This window comes from Arachis hypogaea, chromosome 3, assembly GCF_003086295.3.
Source record: "Arachis hypogaea cultivar Tifrunner chromosome 3, arahy.Tifrunner.gnm2.J5K5, whole genome shotgun sequence".
NCBI lineage: Eukaryota > Viridiplantae > Streptophyta > Magnoliopsida > Fabales > Fabaceae > Arachis > Arachis hypogaea.
In genome coordinates this window covers 122,474,548-122,499,712 of record NC_092038.1, presented here as the reverse complement: position 1 = coordinate 122,499,712, position 25,165 = coordinate 122,474,548, and the positions used below count along the sequence as shown (strand labels likewise).

Sequence of the window (25,165 nt, the reverse complement as noted above, 5' to 3'; positions counted from 1 at the left end):
GATCAGACTGAAAAAATTAAATTAGTAATGAAAAGGACTTCATTATTCAAGATTACGTGGTCATTCAGCAGTCTGTTATTCTTTATCTATCTTACTTTACAGTTACGTGAAATGACTTAGGCGCTTATTATGGATCGGTAATATAACACGTGTCACTTGCCATTCAGACATTGTAATGATTTTTTTTAATTTGTTGGACGGTGTAATAGAATATATACTTTGTTAGGAATATTCTTCCGTTGACTATTAATGTAAAGCTTAAACACGGAAGATAGTCCAAACCTCCAAGCTTCATATCCGAATAATAGCTAAAATAGGGATATTAACTATATATGCAATGTAATAAATTAAAATGAAACTTTTTCATGATATAGGCCAGAACAAACAATGGCAATCCGTTTGAAAAGTGAATAAGGAATTAAGGATTGCTTTTTTTGTGAATCCAGTATTAAAAGTACAGTTTACCAACTTCTATGCTGGAAAAAATTAACATTATTTCGCAAATGAACCCGTTCAATGTGTCCTTAGCTTCCACTATAGTTAAGTACACAAAAAACCAGAGATATATGATTGTGCATGATTCTATCAATAACAAAATAAATCCCTTCTAGATGAAAGAAAAATGAATCAGTTGACACAAAGAGCACCTGCCATGAACATCACCAAAACGTTACACCCCCACATTTATCTCTTTTCTTGAACATGCACTAAAATTTCTATGCCTCTTCATCAGGTTCAGATGATACTGGAACTGCACTATAATCTTGTGTTTTGGTAGTGGTAGGAAGGGAATGACTGCGGCGCTCTTTCCCTCCTGGCTGTGAAGATGCATTGCCGTACCAGATCATTCCAACTATGGCAATGAGCATGCCTATAACTACATGTAGATTGAGGCCTTCTTTTCCAAAGAAAACAAATCCCAAGATAAGAACTAGAATAGTCTTCATATGGCCAAGGACTTGGAATGTTACGGCAGTAAACCGGCCAATGCAGATGAACTGACTAAGGTTTACTCCTACCGCGATAGTGCAAGACAGAACGATGAACAGCTGCAGGCACACAGAGCAGATCAATTTTAGTATTATGGCAGAAAGTATAACGCAGGCAATTTAAAAGCATAGACTCTCCTCCAGAGATTTACGAGGGAATTTTTTGAAGTCATACTAAGCATGTATAAGAATTTAAAGGAATAGAAAAATGTCCCGATTATAAAGCAAGCAAGCTACATAAGAAAGAATTATTGAGAGTTTCAGGATCAGCCTTTTCAGCTCTAAACATTTTAGAAGAAGAGTAGAAAAATGTGCACAGGAGTTTTATTTCACAACACAGTTTTATTTCAGAGCTTATCTCATGCCTCTACTTGGACAAACTAGATACTACTTGTAAACCTTTGGTTTGAACTTTCACTGCATTACAAATTCGTCAAGATTAAACCATGGTCATATAAATAAACTGAGAGAAACTTACAGTAGACGCCAGACCGTAGTTGAAAGCATCAACTCGTTTGTTTGTCAACCAATAGTCCACAAAGGGACCTGCTAACAGTAAACTTGCGGCCTGTGCCGGTGCAGTATGGCCCAACAAATTAAACGATCCAAGAGAGTACTTCCTCTGTAGAAAATGCACATACTACACAAAATAGAACTAACTATAAGCTCAACAAGATCAACATCAAGAAAACCAAATGAAATAAGCGGATTTAGAATATAAATCAACATAACTCGAGTTTAAGAAGAACAAATACTGCAAACACCTTTTCTTTTCTTTTCTTTTTTTTTCTTTCTTTTTCAGTTTTAGGTCTCATTAATTTGTGCATACATGAATGTCAACAACAAGTATTGTGCAACTAAAAGTGCAAATTCACCAATTTTTTAACCACCTTGATGACAAGAAATTCAAATTTCCTCAGTTTCTTTCTCCTAATTGAGATTCAGCATTTGATAGCGTTAATATGTTACTTACATACTGCTGAAGTGCGGTGCTCCAGACTGCCACCACAGCAGCTATTAAGCCCTTCATATTGACGCTCACATCAGTGACAGTACAGACACCAACACCAAGGAGTACCAAACAAATGCTTAGCTTTGTGTCCCTTGAATATCGCACATCATCAAAGACAACTTCCAGCAAACAAGATACTGGAATCATACTCAACTTAGCGATCTGAAATATCATTTTCAAAGAACAGGCCATTATAAATACTTACCTTTACCATAGCATAGAGTAAAAGATGTAATACTTTTGTACCAAATGCACAAAATTACCTGATAGAAACCAACAGAGTTCCACATTAAACTCACATTCATTCCGACAATGGAAAAATTAGCAAATAAAACAAACTTGATGAGATCAGAAATTGGAAGTTGAGTACTCTGGATATATCCCATCCCCTTAAGAATGGAAGTCAGCAAGGTGGTTGTGATAAAATGGAGGCCAGTTAAGGTCGTAGCTGCATAATAGAACCATTATATGACAATAATATACAATGTCAGGACTGGAGTAGAGAAAACATAAATTACATTCTTATTTGGTCAGTGTTAATACCAAGATTTTTATTTAACCATCTAGCACTATTCTCAGCACTTGGCTGCTGCAGTTGTAAGACATAGACAAACATTTAAACAATAATACATATCAGCCTTAATAACAAAACCATGCAAACTATGAATGCCTTTCTCTTGAGCCCTACCACAAATTTGTTGGATCGTAAAAAGAAAAGGCTGGGTCTGTTCTTCCCAGATCTTCTGAAATTCAGAAGAACTGGTGGTTGTTGAATAAAACATTAATTTAGGTGAATATCATAACAGGTCTGTTTATGAATTTATAATAAATTCAAAAGATACAGGAAATAATAATAATAATAATAATAATAATAATAATAATAATAATAATAATAATAATAATAATAATAATAAGATTGCAAAACATTAGCATAAAAAAGATCTACTAAACACCTAATTCCGATCTACTAGGAATACGCTTTACTAGGCATGTGGCATGAGCAATAAAAGCATATAATGAAGTTAGGTGTGGAAGGCAAAATGAATGAAATAAGGAAAAAAAGATAGTGATGATGAGGCTATACCAAAACTGAAACCATAGTTAGCCATGAGAGCTTTATTCACAATGATGATTCCCACAGATGATACCACATTGAACATCCATGATGCTGCGTCAAGGGTGGCCTTCCTATCACCCTTGGTTGCTGTAGACATGTTGCTTGAACCACAGTATCTAGTGTTAACTATTAAGACTTATGACTGGATTCTTTCCACACTTTCAGTGAGTTCACAATGTATCACTAGTTTCCAAATCCAGTGGATTTATCTGCGTGGAAAAGTAAAAGTTATCAGAAAAACCACTAGTTAATTCTTTTCTTTCTCTTTTTGGCACAGCCCACAGATTTGATATCGATCCAGTTGAGAAATAAATAAATCTATGTCTAAATTTCATTGCCCAGGAAAATAGGTCCGGAATAAATTTAAAATTCACTGATTTTCTGGGTTTCTTACGGGTAAAATAAAACCAAAAGAAGAGACAGGAGGGGGTTACAATGTCCGAAACAAGACACGAACATTGAATTTAACGATTCAATCCAACATCCTCAAACTCAAAACATGGTATTCGGCTTTTTATTTAAAAATAACAAAATTAAAATCAAAGCAAAATAAGATCCATTTTTGCTAACCTAAGCAGATATGAAACTGCAATTTGTCCTCAACGCATAAACAAACAATAAAAACAACAGGAGCAAAAAATGAAAAAAGAAGAGTAACTCTATAACTGAATACCAAACACGGATCTGCGATACGTAACCAATGAAGCAAGATCAAGAAACCACAGAATCACTAATCAAAATTTATAAAGAAGCCCGTAGACTCATAGTTGACTAAAACGACGACGTAGATAAGCACCTTATGGGAGAAATAAACAAATAGGGAAGGGTGCGGTAATGCGAGCGAAGAACTGAAGAAGAAGAGTCAACAAAGCTGATTAACAGAAGGAATTAAAGAGAAAGAGAAGAGAGCATAGAATAGCTCGGTATGTGTTTGTAGTAATGTCTGAATGGAAAGAGCGTTGTTCGTTGTGCTTTTGTAGAGATGGATTCGCGGATCTGACCAAGGTTTGGGGAGAAAGCAGAAAAATGCAGCACAAAATAACAAGAAACTTATTAAACGGAATGTCATCAACCAGACCAGTCAATTTCCACGCCACTAAACATTACACACGCTTCTGGCCGAAAAGTAAAAGCTGAAATTTTCAATTTCGCACCATAATATTAATTATTATAATTTAAGTTTGTTCCATGATATTGGAATTATTAGTTTATCACTGATACTATTAGATATTTATTGGGTGTTGTGTTAGTTTTAGTTACCTTAAATTTAACGAGAATGTGGGAGTGAGTGAACGTGGTGACTAACTGTTGCTTGCTGGCGATGAGTTATTGGGTTTTAATCGAAATCGAAGTGAGATCTAATTTATCTTTTTCTCGGTTTTGGTGCAAGGTTATGTTGTGCAATTAAGGGTCAGTTTTCGGGTCATTTTCTTTCCCATACTCTGCATTTCTTGTCCATGTGGCTTTGATGAGTAACGATAAATTGTTCTATACTTGGATGCTTCTCTCTCTATTTTGTTCTTTTCTCCAATCTAGTGATCCTTTTTTATAATGGTTGGGTAGAAATTTTCGGACAGGTTAAACAAAAGTTAGAATGCAACAATCATCATGTTAATCTCACCATTTCTGTTTTTTTTTAACTATATTCGTGAAATATTTATGTTTAAAAATATTTTATTTGAGTTTGGAATATTACATTATAGTATGACCAATTTTTCCAATAAAATTTTTTTCCATCATGATATTAATATATATTCGCAAATCAAACAAAATTATTTTGTGTAAAATATAAACAGTGATGTTATATAACCAAATTATTTTGGTAACTAAATTTAATCAATAATTTATTAATATTGTTTTTATAAAGGATGATTGCGATATAGTCTGTTCTGAGGCGAGTATCTGCAAGTTTTTTGTCGAGGCAAGTTATACTCGGCACTAAGAGAACAAAGGGAATAGATATCTGTAAAAAGTACTCCAATACTCAAGTTAGTGAGTGAATAATAAATTTTGTATATCTGTATGTCAAAGACAATTTTTTATCTCCTTTTTATATTTGGGACAAGGTATCAACGGTTATATTCTTCGAATATTTTACTTAAATGAAAAATAATAGCATATTAGGGCATTAAGATTTGCTTTGGTACTTATTATTGATAATCGATCTATAGTGTTTATAGTCGAATCTATCTATCTACTTAATATACTAAAACTGGGTTTTCCCGACTTATAATGAATGGTGAGGTGTCACTTTTTCGTTAATCAATTTTTCCTCCAAAATGATTATTGCACTATTCGCTCTTCTAAATTTATTTTAAAAAAATATATTTAATTAATATAATTATATTATAATTAGTATTAATGAATGATACATAATTATACTAATTTAAGAAACTGTCTTTATTATAATTACATCAAATCAATACGATATGATATGATATAATAATAATATGCTAATGGCATGAGTTATTCTAATCATAATAAAATTCCTTTTAATGCACGGGCTATTCGGTTATTATGTACTTATAAGTCTTTATAATAATAATAATAATAATAATAATAATAATAATAATAATAATCTACTTAATTTATTAAAATTAAATTTTTTTCTATCTAATGAAAATGAGACGTCATTTCTTGATGAATTTTTTTTCCAAAATAAAAATATTATTCTTTAATATATTTACATTTATTATTTACCAATTTCTTTTATTTTTATTTCTCACATTTGTTAAAGATTTTTTTAATTATTGTTACTTAATTTACTTATTTTAGATATTAATTATTAATAAGTCTTCACAATTATGTTTTAACTATTAGTATTATTGGTATATTAGTATATTTTTAGAAATATTAAAAGTGAGATGTCAATTTTTTATGAACTTTTTTCTTTCTAAAATAAAAGCCTACTTTCAATAAATTTATATTTACTATCTTCTCAATCTATTTTCAGAAAATATCTTTTTTATAATAATTATATAAAAATTAATATTTAATACATTATTATACTAATTATCAATCATTAAATATTTTTAATCATTCTAATTATTATATTAATTTATATAATTCTAATTCTCCATCATTATGCAAGTTGATATACATGTTGATACAAGTTGATACTAATTATTATATTAATTGTATAATACTAATTGTCGACCATTAATATTTTTAATTATTATTTTTTAATTATTATTTTTAGTCAAGCATAATTATTAGTAGCAAATTGATACATACATTAATGGTGACAAATTGATATTGATATTAATTAATTAATAATAATAATAATAATAATAATAATAATAATAATAATAAAAAAAAAAAGGTCTAAACAGCACATACACACGTTATATTTTAAAAAAGCAAAACATATTTTTAAAAAGATTAAGATATCAATAATTAAAAATGAAAAAATAAAAATAATTCTATAATTCTAATTGCCATAAATACGATACTAACGTGATAGTGGTAAATTGATATTGATATCAATAATTAATTTCTATAGTTTATTTTTTTACTACTAATTGCCATAAATATGATACCAACGTTAATAGTGGTAAGTTGATATTGTTATCAATAATTAATTTCTATAATTATTTTTGTACTACTAACCTAGGTTATATATAGTGTTCCTTTTGCGATTTGTGAGTCTAAATCTAACAGGTAAAGCATTCTTTTTTTCTAATTTGTTATTCTTCTTTGATTGAGTAATTGTTTTCAAGGAGCTTTGTAGGTCAAGTTCAAGTTTCATTCCCTCCACGCTTTCTACGTTTGTCTGAAAATATTCAAAGTGGAGCATCTAATAAAATTGAATTTTTTCAATTTAGGTTCAATGTTGAAAAATTCATTCAAATTTAAAGATGCAATTTCAAAGATTGGTACTATATTTAAATTTTCTTCTCATAAACTTTTGTATTAAAATAATTTTATAACATACTGTGATTTTTTCAGAAACTACCGGCCTTCTGGTGCATCAATGCAATGTCATTGAGAAAAATAAAAGTCAATTTAGTTTGACAATTTTAACAAGAAGATGGTCTGAATTTGTACGGATTCTAATTTAGTTCTAATATTAGTATTTGATTAAATTAGTTTTAGAAAAATTTTAATTGTTGTCTCAATTTATATATTATGACTATTCTTATTGGATATGTTATTTTTTAATTTTTTAATATGAAATTTCTTTCTTTTTTTATTTTAAGTTTTTTTTCCTTGGATATATGTATCACATTTTTTATTGTTTGTATTTCAGATTAGTAATATAATACAATTATTAAGAGAGATGTAATTCATCAATATACTAAAGTGATTAAAAATTTAATTATATTGTGTATACACAAGATTGATTAATTAAGATTAAAGCATGGAAAAAGAAAAAGAGTCACAATACATGATTTTACTTTTCTTGCAAATGTATAAAAATACGCGAAAGAAAAGAAAAATTAAAACATCACCATTTAAAATAAAAATAGTTAATCATTATGCGTATGAAAGGGGATTGAGAAATATGTGTAACACTCTAACTACCAAGACTTACGCTTCCGGCTGCGCAACTCTGATAGCTCGGACATTACGACAACACTTATACTATTTAATACTAAAATATGAGCCTGTTTAAAACTTTAAACCGCAATACCGCTCCCAAGAATACTTTTGCTATACAACGTACATCCATACATGCCATACAACTTACAGAAACTCATAAAGAGTACATCCATATATATATACATACATATATATAAATAATATTACAAACATTATCCAATACAATTCCTATCCCTCTTACAGAATATATCAAGATAAAGGCGAGGGTACAAAAATAATAATCTAAAGCAATACAGAGCATCTCAATAACAAATAAATAAACTCTTCGTAACTTCTGCGCCCAAATCCTGAAAGCGGAAAAATGTAAGGGGGTGAGAACATCATCCTCGAAAGGGTTCTCAGTAGAGGATTTTTGGGAATTACTGTAATAGGATACATGAAGATAAACCGTACCAGTGATTAATAACCGTCTTATGCCTCTTTTCAAAAACAACAGTTTACAATAAAAGTAAAGTCGGAAATCTTTTTTTTTTTAAAGAGGAACCGTTCAATCCTTAAATCATCGAAAGCCTTTCAAAAAGGTTTATCTATACTGAACCAATATAGCCTTTCATAGTTTTCCAAACCAGAAACATAAAACCGGAATCAACCTTCGGTCCATCTCAATTCAACCACGGCCCTAGGCCCAAACAATCCAATCCAACAACCAATCACCACAAACCAACAGAGTCCCAGTTGCAAACACAGATAGGAAGTTCAAGCACAAACAAACAGTTACAGCAAGTAGAACAAGTAGCAGGTAATCACAAGTAATCACATAGGCAAACCAAGTACAATATGCACACCCAAACAATGTCACATAGATGCATATGATGCATGCCTGTCCCTAGTGGCTGATGATATCATCTGTCGGTTATAGAGCCAACCCGACAAGTCCTGGTAGCTAACCATTGGACTGTCCCTCTGTCGTGTCTCCCCAACTCGAGTTATACTCAATATAAACTTGATCATAATCATGATCCATATCCATCACCCTCACTGGTGAATATTTATGGGGGTGAGCTGATCCGGGAATTTCACAATGCCCGGCCACCCTGACGACATAGGGTCAAAAGAGCTTCGAGTCTCCACCTGGAGCACGTGGTGGCTAGCCACTGCTTCCTCTCAGGGAAACTCTTATCTCCGATAGTGGAAGTGCAACATCACAACTTATCAATGTCTCAGCATAAATGCTTTCATTCTCAATCATGGATCGACATCCATCTCAGCCATCCGGCTCACAGTTCAATCCAGAACCAGCCAATATTCATATCATTCAAGCCATTCCGGCTCACGGTTCAATCCAGAACCAGCCAATATTCATAATCATACACAACCATTCTGGCTCACAACAAAACAGCACTTCCACATTCAAAATCATCAAATTCATGAAATCGGCATTTAAGCCATAAATCATTTTCTCTATTCATTTCACTTTGAAATCAAGTTTCAACTCTTTTCAGCCTTGGCTTTAGAAATCTCGTTTCTCAAATCATCTCAGGCTCATAAGCCAAATTTACTCAAAGTGAGTTCCCTTTTTAAAACAAAGCCACTCTCGGCATTCTCTTTCCAAAACTTCCAAAACCATGGAAGGTTAAAGATTTATTTTAAAGTATTCAAAATCACCCATACAACAATGAGATTTTATAACAAAAGTTCCTCGGCAAAGTCCCAAGTCTTTAGGGGAGAATAACATAACTCATTTCACCATATTCATTTTAAATTCATTAAAAACCTTGGCTTCCTGATTTGAGTAGAAAAATAGGATCTAAGCCAATCCGAGTCATGTAATCAATTACTCTTTTCAAAGCCATTTCCTTTACTTAAACAAAACCGGCTTCAATTCCATGATTAAATCTGAAGCATTTCAAACTGCTAAGAGAATCATTTTTGTGGTGTTAAACTAGAGTTCAAAGGGTACTCTGAATCTCATTCAAAACGTCAAAATAAAGAAGTTCATCAATCGAAATCCAATTCCTTTTAAAATCACGAAAACTCTTCCAATAGACACCCTTTACGTTTAATAGAGAAAAACATAAACCCGTTTTACCTTTTAAAACAGCTTCAAGGCAAAAATTCTCTTTCGAATAACTTGTACCCAAAGACATACTATTCTTCTTGGAAAATAAGGAGAAATCATGATTCTCCTTTTAGTAATTCTTTCAAAGCATAGCTTCATCGTTTTTCATAATTGATCTAAGTAAAGTTAATAAAAGAAGACATAAATTCACAATCCTCCAAGTAAATAGGAAAGGCATTAAACTTAAAATTTCCCAAATAACATTTCAAATAAAGCCTCAAATTTTATAGAAATTTCGGCAACATCTCCCCTAAAGCTTGGACTTTGCCACCCGGTTCAGGTCCCAACTAAACCGTTCGTCAATCCTTTTCAACAATCCAGAATCCCAAAACTCAATTCAAAATCACACTAAATCCATCAGTCGCCTCAGTGGCATATCTCAAGGAAACTATTTCAAATCAAATCAATATCAACCGATTTAACTCATTTTCAAAGCTTTAAAGAAACGGCTCAGTAACAAATCATTTGTCCAAAACCAAGTCAATTAAAGTAAACCAGGCTGAATTCAAAGGTGCATTCGACTTTTCAAATCATCAAAACAATCAACTCAAATCAAATCAATCCTCAGCGGATTAAACTTAGATTCCAAATCTTTAAAGAATCAACTTCAAAACATTACATTTCACAAAGCCGCACAACAATTCAGCCAAACCAACATCCATAAATCATTCGAGTCAATCAAATAATACATAAGGCAAATACAATCACCACATACACAATATCTCACATCAGTATCCATATGTAATAACTCCAATACACAAAACATAGTTTTTTGAAAGCGCCCCTACCTCAAAACGCAAATTCATAATCCAAACGTCTCACAGAGTCCTTTCCGCCTCAACTCGAAATCACCGGCAACCAAAACCTCAGCTCCAAGCCACTTTTGCAACAGTCTCAACAACTCTAATCGCAACATACAACAACCGAAACTCAATCTTATAGCAATTAACGCCACAAACCTCAGCGTGAGATAACAGAACAATAACGAAAGGGCTTTCAAATTGAAACGCTTACCGAACCGAAGAAGGAACGGCTGAACCGAAATAGCGGCGGTCTCCGAACTGGCTTAGCGGCAGCCCCGGGAGCCATCCCAGGGGGCAACGGTGATCAGGCTCTGGCGATGGCGACTGAAACTAACATGCAGTGATTGTAACGCTTCCGAAAACTCAAGAGAACGAAACCCAATACTTAAAACCTTACCGGCAGGATCTTTCGGCGATGGCAGCGAGGTTTTCTGGCGGCAGGAGCTTACCGGCACACCCCCATGATCGGCGACAAGGCTCCTGACAGCTGCTGGGCGCAGCGGCAGGGACAACTCCGCGACGGTTCTTCTCCGGCGTGACTCTCCTTCTCTGACTCTCTCCCTTTTTCCAACGATGGTGGGTCTTCGGCGACGACACCAGCCACAACAAGGATGGCAGAGCAAGCGCGACTGGCGATGGCGCGGCTGGAGGCCACAGCGCGTACGGTGGTGACGTGCGGTAGAGGTGACGGCGATGCGACGCGACGGCAGCTGCGAGTCCCTCTCTGCACGACGCTGACGGCGCACCTCTCTTCCTTCGAGTCGGGTCTGACGGCGGACTCCAAGGCGGCGGCAGGGAACTCGACGTGTTCGGCCTCCACGGCAACAACAGTGAGGAACCAGTGATGATAGGCCGGAGGACGGCTGGACGACGACGCAGATGAAGGTCCCTCTCTCTCTCCGACGCGAACTCTCTCTGTGTATCGGTTCGGCGGCGACAGCAGTGGAGAAGCCCACCGGTGCCAGTGCCCCTCCCCCTTCTCTTCTCCTCCCTGCCGCACTCAGTCTCCCCTTCCCTCTGCCGTTTCTTCTCTTTTGTTCAAGAAGAAAGGAAAGCAATGCGTGCTACTGCTGTTGGTGAGGGTACATTATGGGTGCTTGGCTGGGTCTTGGGGGAAAACAGGTCGGGTTAGGGTTTTAGGGTTTCATTTTGAAAATTAGGGTTAAGGGCATTATGGTAATTTCACATAAAATTGGGAATAATATAGTAATTGAAACCCAATGTAAATCCAACACTAATTATATATAGAAAATACCATTTGTTCATCATTTTCACAAATTATTTTCAATAAAATGCCCAAATCTAAAAATTAGAAATAATATAATTAATTTCTCTATTTTCCAAAATAGCAGTACTAATATTTAAAATATTAGTTACTTAGTCCAAAACATATAAAAATCTTTTTTTTTATTTCATAACTATCAACTTTATAATTCAAATATAGAAAATAATCCAAAAATTATAAAATTTGATAATAATCATAACTCATCTCAAATCCAATAAATTAAAACTTGCCTTAATTACCTTTAATAAAATAATTTCTGAAATTAAGGCTATAAATAACCATATGATTTGAGACTTGATCATAATAAAACTTTTCAAAAGTTTTGGGTCTTACATTCTACCCACCTTATAAAAATTTTTGTCCTCGAAAATTGATACAAAACGAAAGAAATCTCATAACAGTTCACCCTTAAACATATTTAAGGAGTAAGCAAAATATCTCAACATATAAACATATATACGGTTTTCAAATACTTTGATTGTCATATGCATAAGGATGCAAAGGTAGAAGTGTGAGTGCAAAGCAAACATTACAAGGTAGGCTCAATGCAAAAGGTGACATGGGTCAAACATGTGATAGTAAAGCAAGGCATTGAAGGTTATAAAACAGGATGAGGTTACAACAACGTGCTCAACATCCGCACACTAATCTCATCTCAACCTCAAAGCTTCAACCTTCCAACTCCGTCAAGCACTTTACAATCCCTATATCCGATCATAAGCCTAACAATTGCAAACCCGTTCGCAAGGAACAAAACACCCACAACTCATAACGTTGCACACCTACCGTTTCACCAACCATACACACATATCACGTCTTAAAGAACTAACGCATCGCGTTATGTATACGTCTACAAGTTGCACGTGATATCAAAACAATTCTCGAGTCTACTCAGAAAGATACAAAATTTAGAAAGGAAAGTCAAATGTCAAGGATAGTACTCATAGATCCGAGGGAATATATCCAATCCCAGACAACAAGGATGATCAAGCAAATGAAGTTTGCTAGAAATAAATCAACTGACAACCTCAAAGATGACCCTTGGATCAAAGAAATTCAATAAGACCAATAAGCAGAAAAATCAGTGCATTAGTTTGAAACAATTTCAAGCTGAGCCGAAGAAGCATGATGTTTACAGAAGAAAATATTTCAAACCCAAGATAAAGCTCACAGAACTCAAGGGCATGATTAAAAATACTTCCGAATGCATTGTTCACAAAAGAATAAAAAAACTTGCAAAAATCCCTTCGCAGTCTGAAAGAGAAGTTAAACAACATACATCCCTCAAGAGAGTAACAAAGTATAAACGTGGCTTTGCTGTAATACAACTTCATGTTGAAGCAGATCATGTGGAATTTTAAAAAAACAAATGTACACAGATTTAGCTGAGAGCAAAAATATTTCCTCAACTATTTTAGAAAGATAGTTAGGTGCACAATCTTAACCAAAAGTAGTTCAGAAGACTCGGAAGAAAAATCAAGTGCTTGTTCAAAAATTCTCCAAAGTCCATATTCAGACAAGCGTGTATAACATTCATAGCAAGGACGAAAGAGAAAATTAAACTCTTTTTAGAAAAGAAATTCCGAGATAAAATTTGCTTACAATTTGGTAAAGGCAATAAGTGATGCGTTACAAATGGACATATTTCCATTAAACAACGAAGCCATTCGAAACTTCATTTAAAATAGCGCATGCTAAATTTAAATCAACTTTGTCAAAATTGAACAATGGTTTCAATCTCAATTATGCAACAAAAAATAAATTTTGTTTAGAATTTCTTCAAAGAGAATTCAAAACTTCTTTAAAAGGTTCAAAACAAAACTCCAAAAGTGTTCTAGAAATCACCATCTCAGAAGGATATTCAAGGAGATTAGAATGTACTTAAAAGGAGTCAAGCCATTAAAGAAGGAATCTTAAATCAAAATAGTTAAAACAAGATCCACTAGACGTGAGACATCAAACTAGCTTTCAATTGATTCAAAAGAATGCAAAAATCATAGGAAAAGACAACTCAATCATTAGTAAATTTCTCAAAGATAGATCTTGGACAAAGAACTCTGATAGAGGCAATGAGAGGATAAATGATGCATTAATTTAAAATGAATCAAGCTTACTCACATAAGAAGAATTTTCACAAGAGAAGGAAAACCAAGATCAATGGTAATGTTCACAGGATGTAAAAGAGTAGTTAAAAACAAAGTCAAACATGACGTTCATAGAGATAGAAAGCTTAAGAGAGACTTTAGTCCGTTCAGAGGAAGAAAGCTATGAGTCCAACACTTTCAAAAGAACAACAATGGCATAAACCATATAGCATGCTAGATCAAACTCAATTCAAAATAAGTTAAGTAAAGCTTATCAAACGAAACTCAACCGGAATAACAGTGAAAAATTCTTTCTTTCCAAAATTTTGAAAAATATCCAAATACATAATCAAATGAAGATGTGCATTGGAACTATAGTAAAATTACTAGAAAGTCAAATTGTAATTTAAGGTAAATGCAGTTCCATAAACCAGTAAAAGTACAGGCGAGGTATTAGAAATAAATAATTGTTAAACTGTATAACAAATCTTCAAAGTTCATATATATAGATAAGTATATATCTATCCAACAGCAATTTTCATAAAAATCTCAAAATTAGCTGTAATCACTGTCAAATAAGAGAAGAACCGAATTAACAATTTCTATAAGAATGGACTCGGAATCCGGACTTAAAAAGGCACAGTGCATTAAGACAAGTTCAAAGCTATATCAAAGGATACGTGAATAAAAAAGAACTCAAACAGAGAAAGATAGATACAACAAGGATTTCAAACAAGCATATGCAAGTAGGGTCAAACAAGAATGCATATGAATAGAGGAATAGAGTTGAAGTATCAAACTACTTTTCAAGAGGACTAGCAAACAAGAACTTCAAGTTAGGATATGAAAGAACAGGTCAACTCGAACAAAATTCAAGACACACAACTAAATAGCCTCGAGAAATAGTTTCCAACGTTTCCCAAAATCCGCGATTCGCTTTACTCAAAACTCGCATATCTTCTATGACAACCCATTAGTGCTCTCATATACATAATTCACTAGTATTAAGCCGGCCAAACTTAATACCAAGAATCACGCAATGCAAGACTAACAGCGTTAATCAATAGACCGCCATGTGCATAAAGCTCTAATTCTCGTCATTCGACAAGACCTAATACATGACAAACGCTCAGAGTATGCAACTGAAGCATAGTCGGTCCATTCCTCAGGCTCTACAGGAAAGACCGCTCTGATACCAATATGTAACACCCTAACTACCAAGACTTACGCTTCCGACTGCGCAATTCTGATAGCTCGGACATTATGACGACACTTATACTATTTAATACTAAAATATGAGCCTGTTTAAAACTTTAAACCGCAATACCGCTCCCAAGAATACTTTTGCTATATAACGTACATCCATACATGCCATACAACTTACAGAAACTCATAAAGAGTACATCCATATATATATATATAAAAAATATTACAAACATTATCCAATACAATTCCTATCCCTCTTACAGAATATATCAAGATAAAGGCGAGGGTACAAAAATAATAATCTAAAGTAATACAGAGCATCTCAATAACAAATAAATAAACTCTTCGTAACTTCTGCGCCCAAATCCTGAAAGGGGAAAAATGTAAGGGGGTGAGAACATCATCCTCGAAAGGGTTCTCAGTAGAGGGTTTTTGGGAATTACTGTAATAGGATACATGAAGATAAACCGTACCAGTGATTAATAACCGTCTTATGCCTCTTTTCAAAAACAATAGTTTACAATAAAAATAAAGTCAGAAATCTTTTTTTTTTGAAAGAGGAACCGTTCAATCCTTAAATCATCGAAAGCCTTTCAAAAAGGTTTATCTATACTGAACCAAAATAGTCTTTCATAGTTTTCTAAACCAGAAACATAAAACCGGAATCAACCTTCGGTCCATCTCAATTCAACCACGGCCCTAGGCCCAAACAATCCAATCCAACAACCAATCACCACAAACCAACAGAGTCCCAGTTGCAAACACAGATAGGAAGTTCAAGCACAAACAAACAGTTACAGCAAGTAGAACAAGTAGCAAGTAATCACAAGTAATCACATAGGCAAACCAAGTACAATATGCACACCCAAACAATGTCACATAGATGCATATGATGCATGCCTATCCCTAGTGGCTGATGATATCATCTGTCGGTTATAGAGCCAACCCGACAAGTCCTGGTAGCTAACCATTGGACTGTCCCTCTGTCGTGTCTCCCCAACTCGAGTTATACTCAATATAAACTTGATCATAATCATGATCCATATCCATCACCCTCACTGGTGAATATTTATGGGGGTGAGCTCATCCGGGAATTTCACAGTGCCCGGCCACCCTGACGACATAGGGTCAAAAGAGCTTCGAGTCTCCACTTGGAGCACGTGGTGGCTAGCCACTGCTTCCTCCCAGGGAAACTCTTATCTCCGATAGTGGAAGTGCAACATCACAACTTATCAATGTCTCAGCATAAATGCTTTCATTCTCAATCATGGATCGACATCCATCTCAGCCATCCGGCTCACGGTTCAATCCAGAACCAGCCAATATTCATATCATTCAAGCCATTCCGGCTCACGGTTCAATCCAGAACCAGCCAATATTCATAATCATACACAGCCATTCCGGCTCACAACAAAACAGCACTTCCACATTCAAAATCATCAAATTCATGAAATCGGCATTTAAGCCATAAATCATTTTCTCTATTCATTTCACTTTGAAATCAAGTTTCAACTCTTTTCAGCCTTGGCTTTAGAAATCTCGTTTCTCAAATCATCTCAGGCTCATAAGCCAAATTTACTCAAAGTGAGTTCCCTTTTTAAAACAAAGCCACTCTCGGCATTCTCTTTCCAAAACTTCCAAAACCATGGAAGGTTAAAGATTTATTTTAATGTATTCAAAATCACCCATACAACAATGGAATTTTATAACAAAAGTTCCTCGGAAAAGTCCCAAGTCTTTAGGGGAGAATAACATAACTCATTTCGCCATATTCATTTTAAATTCATTAAAAACCTTGGCTTCCTGATTTGAGTAGAAAATAGGATCTAAGCCAATCCGAGTCATGTAATCAATTACTCTTTTCAAAGCCATTTCCTTTACTTAAACAAAACCGGCTTCAATTCCATAATTAAATCTAAAGCATTTCAAACTGCTAAGAGAATCATTTTTGTGGTGTTAAACTAGAGTTCAAAGGGTACTCTGAATCTCATTCAAAACGTCAAAATAAAGAAGTTCATCAATCGAAATCCAATTCCTTTTAAAATCACGAAAACTCTTCCAATAGACACCCTTTACGTTTAATAGAGAAAAACATAAACCCGTTTTACCTTTTAAAACAGCTTCAAGGCAAAAATTCTCTTTCGAATAACTTGTACCCAAAGACATACTATTCTTCTTGGAAAATAAGGAGAAATCATGATTCTCCTTTTAGTAATTCTTTCAAAGCATAGCTTCATCGTTTTTCATAATTGATCTAAGTAAAGTTAATAAAAGAAGACCTAAATTCACAATCCTCCAAGTAAATAGGAAAGGCATTAAACTCAAAATTTCCCAAATAACATTTCAAATAAAGCCTCGAATTTTATAGAAATTTCGACAGCATCTCCCCTAAAACTTGGACTTTGCCACCCGGTTCGGGTCCCAACTAAACCGTTTGTCAATCCTTTTCAACAATCCAGAATCCCAAAACTCAATTCAAAATCACGCTAAATCCATCAGTCGCCTCAGTGGCATATCTCAAGGAAACTATTTCAAATCAAATCAATATCAACCGATTTAACTCATTTTCAAAGCTTTAAAGAAACGGCTCAGTAACAAATCATTTGTCCAAAACCAAGTCAATTAAAGTAAACCAGGCTGAATTCAAAGGTGCATTCGACTTTTCAAATCATCAAAACAATCAACTCAAATCAAATCAATCCTCAGCGGATTAAACTCAGATTCCAAATCTTTAAAGAATCAATTTCAAAACATTACATTTCACAAAGCCGTACAACAATTCAGCCAAACCAACATCCATAAATCATTCGAGTCAATCAAATAATACATAAGGCAGATACAATCACCACATACACAATATCTCACATCAGTATCCATATGTAATAACTCCAATACACAAAACATAGTTTTTGGAAAGCGCCCCTACCTCAAAACGCAAATTCATAATCCAAACGTCTCACAGAGTCCTTTCCGCCTCAACTCGAAATCACCGGCAACCAAAACCTCAGCTCCAAGCCACTTTTGCAACAGTCTCAACAACTCTAATCGCAACATACAACAACCGAAACTCAATCTTATAGCAATTAACGCCACAAACCTCAGCGTGAGATAACAGAACAATAACGAAAGGCTTTCAAATTGAAACGCTTACCGAACCGAAGAAGGAACGGCTGAACCGAAATAGCGGCGGTCTCCGAACCGGCTTAGCGATAGTCCCGGGAGCCATCCCTGGCGGCAACGGTGATCAGGCTCCGGCGATGGCGACTGAAACTAACATGCAGTGATTGTAACGCTTCTGAAAACTCAAGAGAACGAAACCCAATACTTTAAACCTTACCGGCAGGATCTTCCGGCGACGGCAGCGAGGTTTTCTGGCAGCAGGAGCTTACCGGCACACCCCCATGATCGGCGACAAGGCTCCTGACAGCTGTTGGACACAGCGGCAGGGACAACTCCACGACGGTTCTTCTCCGGCATGACTCTCCTTCTCTGACTCTCTCCCTTTCTCCAACGATGGTGGGTCTTCGGCAACGACACCAGCCACAACAAGGACGACAGAGCAAGCGCGACTGGCGATGGCGCGGTTGGAGGCCACCTCTCTGCACGACGCTGACGGCGCACCTCTCTTCCTTCGAGTCGGGTCTGACGGCGGACTCCAAGGCGGCGGCAGGGAACTCGACGTGTTCGGCCTCCACGGCAACAACGGTGAGGAACCAGTGATGACAGGCCGGAGGACGGCTGGACGATGACGCAAATGAAGGTCCCTCTCTCTCTCCGACGCGAACTCTCTCTATGTATCGGTTCGGCGGCGACAGCAGTGGAGAAGCCCACCGGTGCCAGCGCCCCTCCCCCTTCTCTTCTCCTCCCTACCGCACTCAGTCTCCCCTTCCCTCTGCCGTTTCTTCTCTTTTGTTCAAGAAGAAAGGAAAGCAACGTGTGCTACTGCTGCTGGTGAGGGTACATTGTGGGTGCTTGGCTGGGTCTTGGGGGAAACGGGTCGGGTTAGGGTTTGAGCGTTTCATTTTGAAAATTAGGGTTAAGGGCATTATGGTAATTTCACATAAAATTGGGAATAATATAGTAGTTGAAACCCAATGTAAATCCAACACTAATTATATATAGAAAATACCATTTGTTCATCATTTTCACAAATTATTTTCAATAAAATGTCCAAATCTAAAAATTAGAAATAATATAATTAATTTCTCTATTTTTCAAAATAGCAGTACTAATATTTAAAATATTAGTTACTTAGTCCAAAACATATAAAAATCTTTTTTTTTATTTCATAACTATCAACTTTATAATTCAAATATAGAAAATAATCCAAAAATTATAAAATTGGATAATAATCATAACTCATCTCAAATCCAATAAATCAAAACTTGCCTTAATTACCTTTAATAAAATAATTTCTGAAATTAAGGCTATAAATAACCGTATGATTTGAGACTTGATCATAATAAAACTTTTCAAAAGTTTTGAGTCTTACAATATGCGTGGATAGAAAAAATAAAAAATTATTGCACGATTGTAGAATAAAAAATAATCATATATATAAGGAAATAATTATAACAAAAAAAATAATATATGTGACTTAAATATTTATGTACAATTAATATATATGTATGCATAAATAAGGAAATATTTAGAATTATTTAACAAAATTAATATATATATATATATATACATAAATAAAGAAATTACTATAAAGAAATTATTATAATTTATGAAGATTACACATACGATGACATTAATAATAAAGAATAAAAAAATTATCGACTAATTGTAGGCTAATTATGACCAGAAAATAACTAATATATGCGATTTAAATATATCTACATATAATTAATATATATGTACAAACTAAATAAGAAAATATTTAGAATTATTTAATAAAATAAATATATTAGAGAATAAAAAATTATTAACTAAACAATTAATATATACATATAAATAAATAAGAAAATTATTATTATTTATGAAGATTATTATGCGTATGATGGTATTAATGGAATAACAAAATCATTGAATGATTGTAGGCTTAAAATAAAATATTCATAATCAGAAAATCAAAAAATAATTAGCATAGGTAACTTAATATATATGTATACTTAAATAAGAAAAAATTTAAAATTATTTAAACAAAATAAATAAATATATCCTACCAATAAAAAAAACTATTGACTAAACGATTAATATACCGGTAGCATAAATAAAAAAATTCTTTAATAAAAAATAAATATTACGTTTTTTTATTTTGGGAATAAAACGTAAATAATTATAATATAATAATTTATTTAATTATTAATACTTATAATTATTATTTTAATCATAAATTTAGAAAAAAAAGAAGATTAACAAAAATGATTAATGATTATATTAGAGTTGTTACACTTAACACCATATTAAGGAAAAACGAACGCATAACATATTACTTTTTTATTAATCAAATTATTACAATTTAAATTAATTTTAATAAAATAATTTAAAATTATAATTCCAACCTTATCACGTGCATGGTACAAGTTATTGAACAATTTATTATCACGTGCATGGCACGAGTTATTAAATAATTTTTTATATATTTTTTTCTCTAAAATAAATACACTATTTTTACCTATAATTATTATTCTTTATCAATTCTTTTATTTAAACACTATTATTATTTATTAATTCTTTTTATTTTATTTTTCACATTTATTAAAAACTCCTTTTCAATATTTTAAGTATTAATTATTGTTATTTAATTAACTTATTTTTGGTATTTAATTATTAATATTTTAGGTATTAATTGCGATATTAAGACTTTGAACATGAGGTCAATTTAATTTTGGGCAATACCACAAACAAATATATATATATATATATGATATTTTAAGTATTAATTATTATTATTTATTAACTTATTTTAAGTATTTAATTATTAAAATATTAGATATTAATTATACCCTATTTACAGTGTTAAGACTTTAGAGATAATCTCAATTTAATTTTGGGTAATGTCGAGAGCAAATATTTATGTGATATTAAGTTAGAAGAGTAGATTTTAATTTTACATAAAATAATATAATAGATATAGTGTATAAATAAATTTACTTAACAAATATAATTATTTATAGTGTGATATTTTACTATGATAATACATCTTTTTGTATCTGTTCTCTCTCTTTTTATATATATATATATATAATATCCCATTTTAACTTATTATTTTTCTGTTACATGACATATTCATAATTATTATATTTTAAATTTAGAATTTTTTTGATCTAATATTACGTGTAAAAATGACAAGCAAAAAGGAATAAAAGAAAATATAAAACACTTTAAACATAATTATCGCTAATCCTTTTTTCTTTAGTTTTTAAATATATTATTTATTTTATTTATTTAAAATAATAACTAAATTTATTATAACGGTAATACTATTATCTTTAAACTATTAGTATTATTAGTATATTTTTTAAAATATTGACATATTATTAATATATATAATAAGTAATAGTGAGTTTTTTCTCACATATTTATCATTTAAAAATTTTATAATTTTGACATAGTTTTTATTCTATTTTTTTTTCTTTTTCATATCTAATAGCTAATACTATCCTATCAATGATATCACCTACAGGACCAAAATTATAAGGTTATAGAAGGTTCCATCCAAGTTTGACAAGAACAAGATGGCTTACATAGAAATAGTTCTTTTACTAAATTAGTTAATTCTTTTACTAAAATTTTTCAAGTAATGCTAAGTTCAATTTATAAATAGGGTTTAATTTTGATATACTGACAGTGTAAAATATTTTACATAGTCGTGTAATCACATCCGTTCTTTTGGATGACCATTTACGCATTCAATGTGAAAAGTAGTTATTTTTACTAATGTGTCATTATATAATTGGATGCATGTGTAAAATTACTTTACATTGTCAGTGCATCAAAATTAAATTCTTAAAAATATTTGTAATTCGTATTTTAGGTTAATTTTATAAGTACGCTATTCCACAAGTCAAAGACAATTCTTTTTAATAGCTTTGTAGAAGCTAATAGCTTTTATATTTAATTTATTTTGTAGCAGTACGATAAAATTTATTGTTCAATCAAAAGCTATTTGACAAAAATGTTTGAGAATGAATTAGTATAAAGGAAGGTCTATATCTTCTCAAATTTTGAGATTGAAGAATCAAGTGGAATTTAATTTCTTATATTATTCACTTATTTGTTCTTAATTTGGTACTTTTAATTTAATTTTTTTTGTTCAATTAGATGTTATTGGACTCTTGAGTGAAAAAAAATTTATATCATGGTAAAAAATAAGGAGAAGTGACCAGTACATTGTAATTGATCTTCATGATTTACAGTACGTATGTAAAATTTTAATATTTTAATGTGAATATTTTTTTAGTAATAATTATGTGTTGTAGTGAAAAATCTTTTTTTTATATATTACTACTTATTTCTCTTAATTTTCACTTTCATTTAGAAATGAGAAAAAAAATAAGATGCACACTGTAATATCAATTTACAATCTAATTCATTGATCATCTATGTGATCACTAAATAACCGAATACATAATTATTCTCTAATTTACAAAATTTAACAAAAACAGTGGTAAGCATATTGGTTTAACATTTCTTTATATATTTTATTTATTTATGTTATATTTGTAATCATATTATATCTATTTTTATCAATATATGTTTTTCAAATTAGCACATGGTGTATTAAATAAATTGAATGATAGAAACACATAACTATTTTCTTTTTCAGTCAAGATTCAGGAAAATATTATAATGTAAACTTGCAATATCAGTATATTAATAATGAAGTGGAGAAAAAAATGTAATATCATATCAATTTTTTAAATCATAATTTAAATATTTTAAATGGGATAATTTTATTTAAAGAATTCATAATTCAAACATAATTTTTATACACTTAATATCATATTTAAAAAAAATAAACAATACACATCATATTACTTATTTATTAATTAAATTATTATCATTTAAATTAATTTTAATAAAATAATTTAAAATTATAATTTCAATCTTATCACGTGCATGGCACGGGTTATTACACTTGTTATAACATATAACCGAGTTATAACGGTCATATTATAGCCTCCAAGTTTGGCTTGATAATATTTTGATAAAGCAAGTTAAGTTTTAAATGACGAGTTATAACTCCGCACTTTTAGTTATAAATATAGAGCCCCAATTCAACTTACTTTATTAAAATAAGTGCAAATAGGAAATAAATAAAATAAATAAGTAAATATTAAAGAAAGTAAAAGTCTTGTCATTGAATGTAAAGAAGCCACCATTCCATTTTCTAATGCAATCAGGGTCGTTGGTTTGAAATGAAACAACGGTTATGCGTTTGTGATGGAACTGAATAGATTCTATTAAATTTGACATTGTATTTATTTAGAATCTTGAAGGGTTTCATAAAGGTTACTTCTCTTTCATGAAAATGTGTAGGGAAAAAGAGTGATAAAAACATGAGTAATAGATGTGAGTTGTAGTTTATGTTTATTGTACCTCCTCTTCCTTTTTCTCCTTCATTTTTGCTCTCTGAAAATGATGGTTGATAAAAAGGGAAAAGAAATACAGAAAGATGATGATGATGGTTCGTATAAGTGAGTTGGTAAGGATGTAAAAATCTATGGATCTTTATTCGTGGATAAAGATAGTGTAACTGAAATAGATGCATCAAAAATAATGAGGGAAGGATTTAGGGTGCGGGTTAAATTGTTACCATGCAGTTGAACTGACCGTGTTTTTCATAGAAAAATTTATTTTGAATACTTCTACATGTACAGTTATATACTAGAAGAGTTTCATGTAAAACTGTCATTTATTGAATTTGAATGTGATGTGTCGAAACAATTGAAATATGCTCCCTCTCAATTTCATCCAAATAGTTAGGCTTTTTTGAGGTGTTTTGAAATTCTAATGGAGTTTTTGAAAATAAAACCTTCAGTGGAGTTATTTTTTCTTTATTTCAAGCTAAAAGGATCTCAAAAGAGTTTGGGCTAATCTGAATAGCTCTCCTGATTTTGCTATTTTCAAACTGCTACTTTCACAACCATAACACATTTTGAGTCCAGAAAAAATAAGTGCTAGAAATGAATGCATAATAGGTTATCTGGTGGAGGTTGTTGATAGAAGAAATTTAATTTTTGTTTTTTATTTGCTTCCATGGGAAGAGGATAAAATGTTTATGATGAACTATCTCAGTAAGAGTTTACAAATTATATTATAATTTGAGTATGTGACTATTTTTAAAACTGTTTTTCTACGTTTTTTATAGGTGGAAAATATCCAAGAGTCTCGACGAGAAGCTTAAGAGCTCGTCTGAAGACCAAAAATGTTGAAAAAGAGCTACACCGAATCCAGGTTCAGTGGATGGAGAAGGAAAGGTTAATCAATCAGTTCTAAAATAGAAAAAATATTATTTTTAAGAAGAAGAAAGTCGACCTTATGCAAGAAGATATATGTGACGACTTAATGGAGAAGACAAAAGAAATTTCTCTGGAGGAGCTTACTGCTTTCGCGAGTAAATGGGAGAGATTGCATGGTTTTGCTAAGGCTGGGGATGGGGTCTTTGGTGTGGGATAGGAATTTTTCTTTTTCAGTTGTTGCCGATGAGGTTCTTCAGTCAACTCCGATGTGACCTTGGCTAATGAGGTCGGAGATAATCAATATTTTCAGGTATGACTTAAGTACTTTATGTGTTTTGGCTTAAGTGCTCGAATTTTGCATTACGATCTTTGGTAGGAGTTAAGAGGGAAAGCATAAAAAGCTGTTGGAGAAGACTGATCAGTCGGTGAATTTGAAGGAAGAGTTACTGAAGAAGAATTTGATAGATGATTTAAAAAAGAATTTTGCAAAAAAGAAAGAGGAACTAAAATTAATTAAGAATAGTTATAAAAAAGATTCAGAGTTGCTGAAGAAGAAAGAAAGCGATCTTTTTAACATGAAAAATCAGATGATTAAAGT

At 32.4% G+C, this 25,165-nt stretch overlaps 1 protein-coding gene and 2 long non-coding RNA genes across 4 annotated transcripts; all 3 read right to left on the bottom strand.

Annotated features, from left to right (window-relative positions):
• Nucleotides 1-398: 398 nt before the first annotated feature.
• Nucleotides 399-4,608, bottom strand: LOC112791200 (UDP-rhamnose/UDP-galactose transporter 6). 2 transcript variants are annotated; one of them, XM_025833932.3, is made up of 6 exons: nt 4,379-4,608; nt 3,086-3,327; nt 2,265-2,449; nt 1,963-2,163; nt 1,468-1,629; nt 399-1,049 (listed from the first exon to the last, which is right to left on the bottom strand). In XM_025833932.3, the coding sequence occupies exons 2-6, from the start codon at nt 3,213-3,215 to the stop codon at nt 717-719; spliced, it is 1,011 nt and encodes a 336-aa protein (XP_025689717.1). In that variant the 5' UTR covers nt 3,216-3,327; nt 4,379-4,608; the 3' UTR covers nt 399-716. The 2 variants fall into 2 exon arrangements, with proteins under 2 accessions (XP_025689717.1, XP_025689716.1); XM_025833931.3 differs by having other exon boundaries at nt 3,915-4,381.
• Nucleotides 4,609-7,766: 3,158 nt separating this feature from the next.
• Nucleotides 7,767-11,686, bottom strand: LOC112780993 (uncharacterized). Its single transcript, XR_011880296.1, has 5 exons — nt 11,294-11,686; nt 10,980-11,226; nt 10,794-10,912; nt 10,568-10,682; nt 7,767-8,007 (listed from the first exon to the last, which is right to left on the bottom strand). It is a non-coding gene; the product is annotated as an uncharacterized lncRNA (long non-coding RNA).
• Nucleotides 11,687-15,331: 3,645 nt separating this feature from the next.
• Nucleotides 15,332-19,154, bottom strand: LOC112780977 (uncharacterized). The gene is made up of 4 exons (XR_011880295.1): nt 18,495-19,154; nt 18,309-18,427; nt 18,084-18,198; nt 15,332-15,524 (listed from the first exon to the last, which is right to left on the bottom strand). It is a non-coding gene; the product is annotated as an uncharacterized lncRNA (long non-coding RNA).
• Between the last annotated feature and the right edge of the window lie 6,011 nt (nt 19,155-25,165).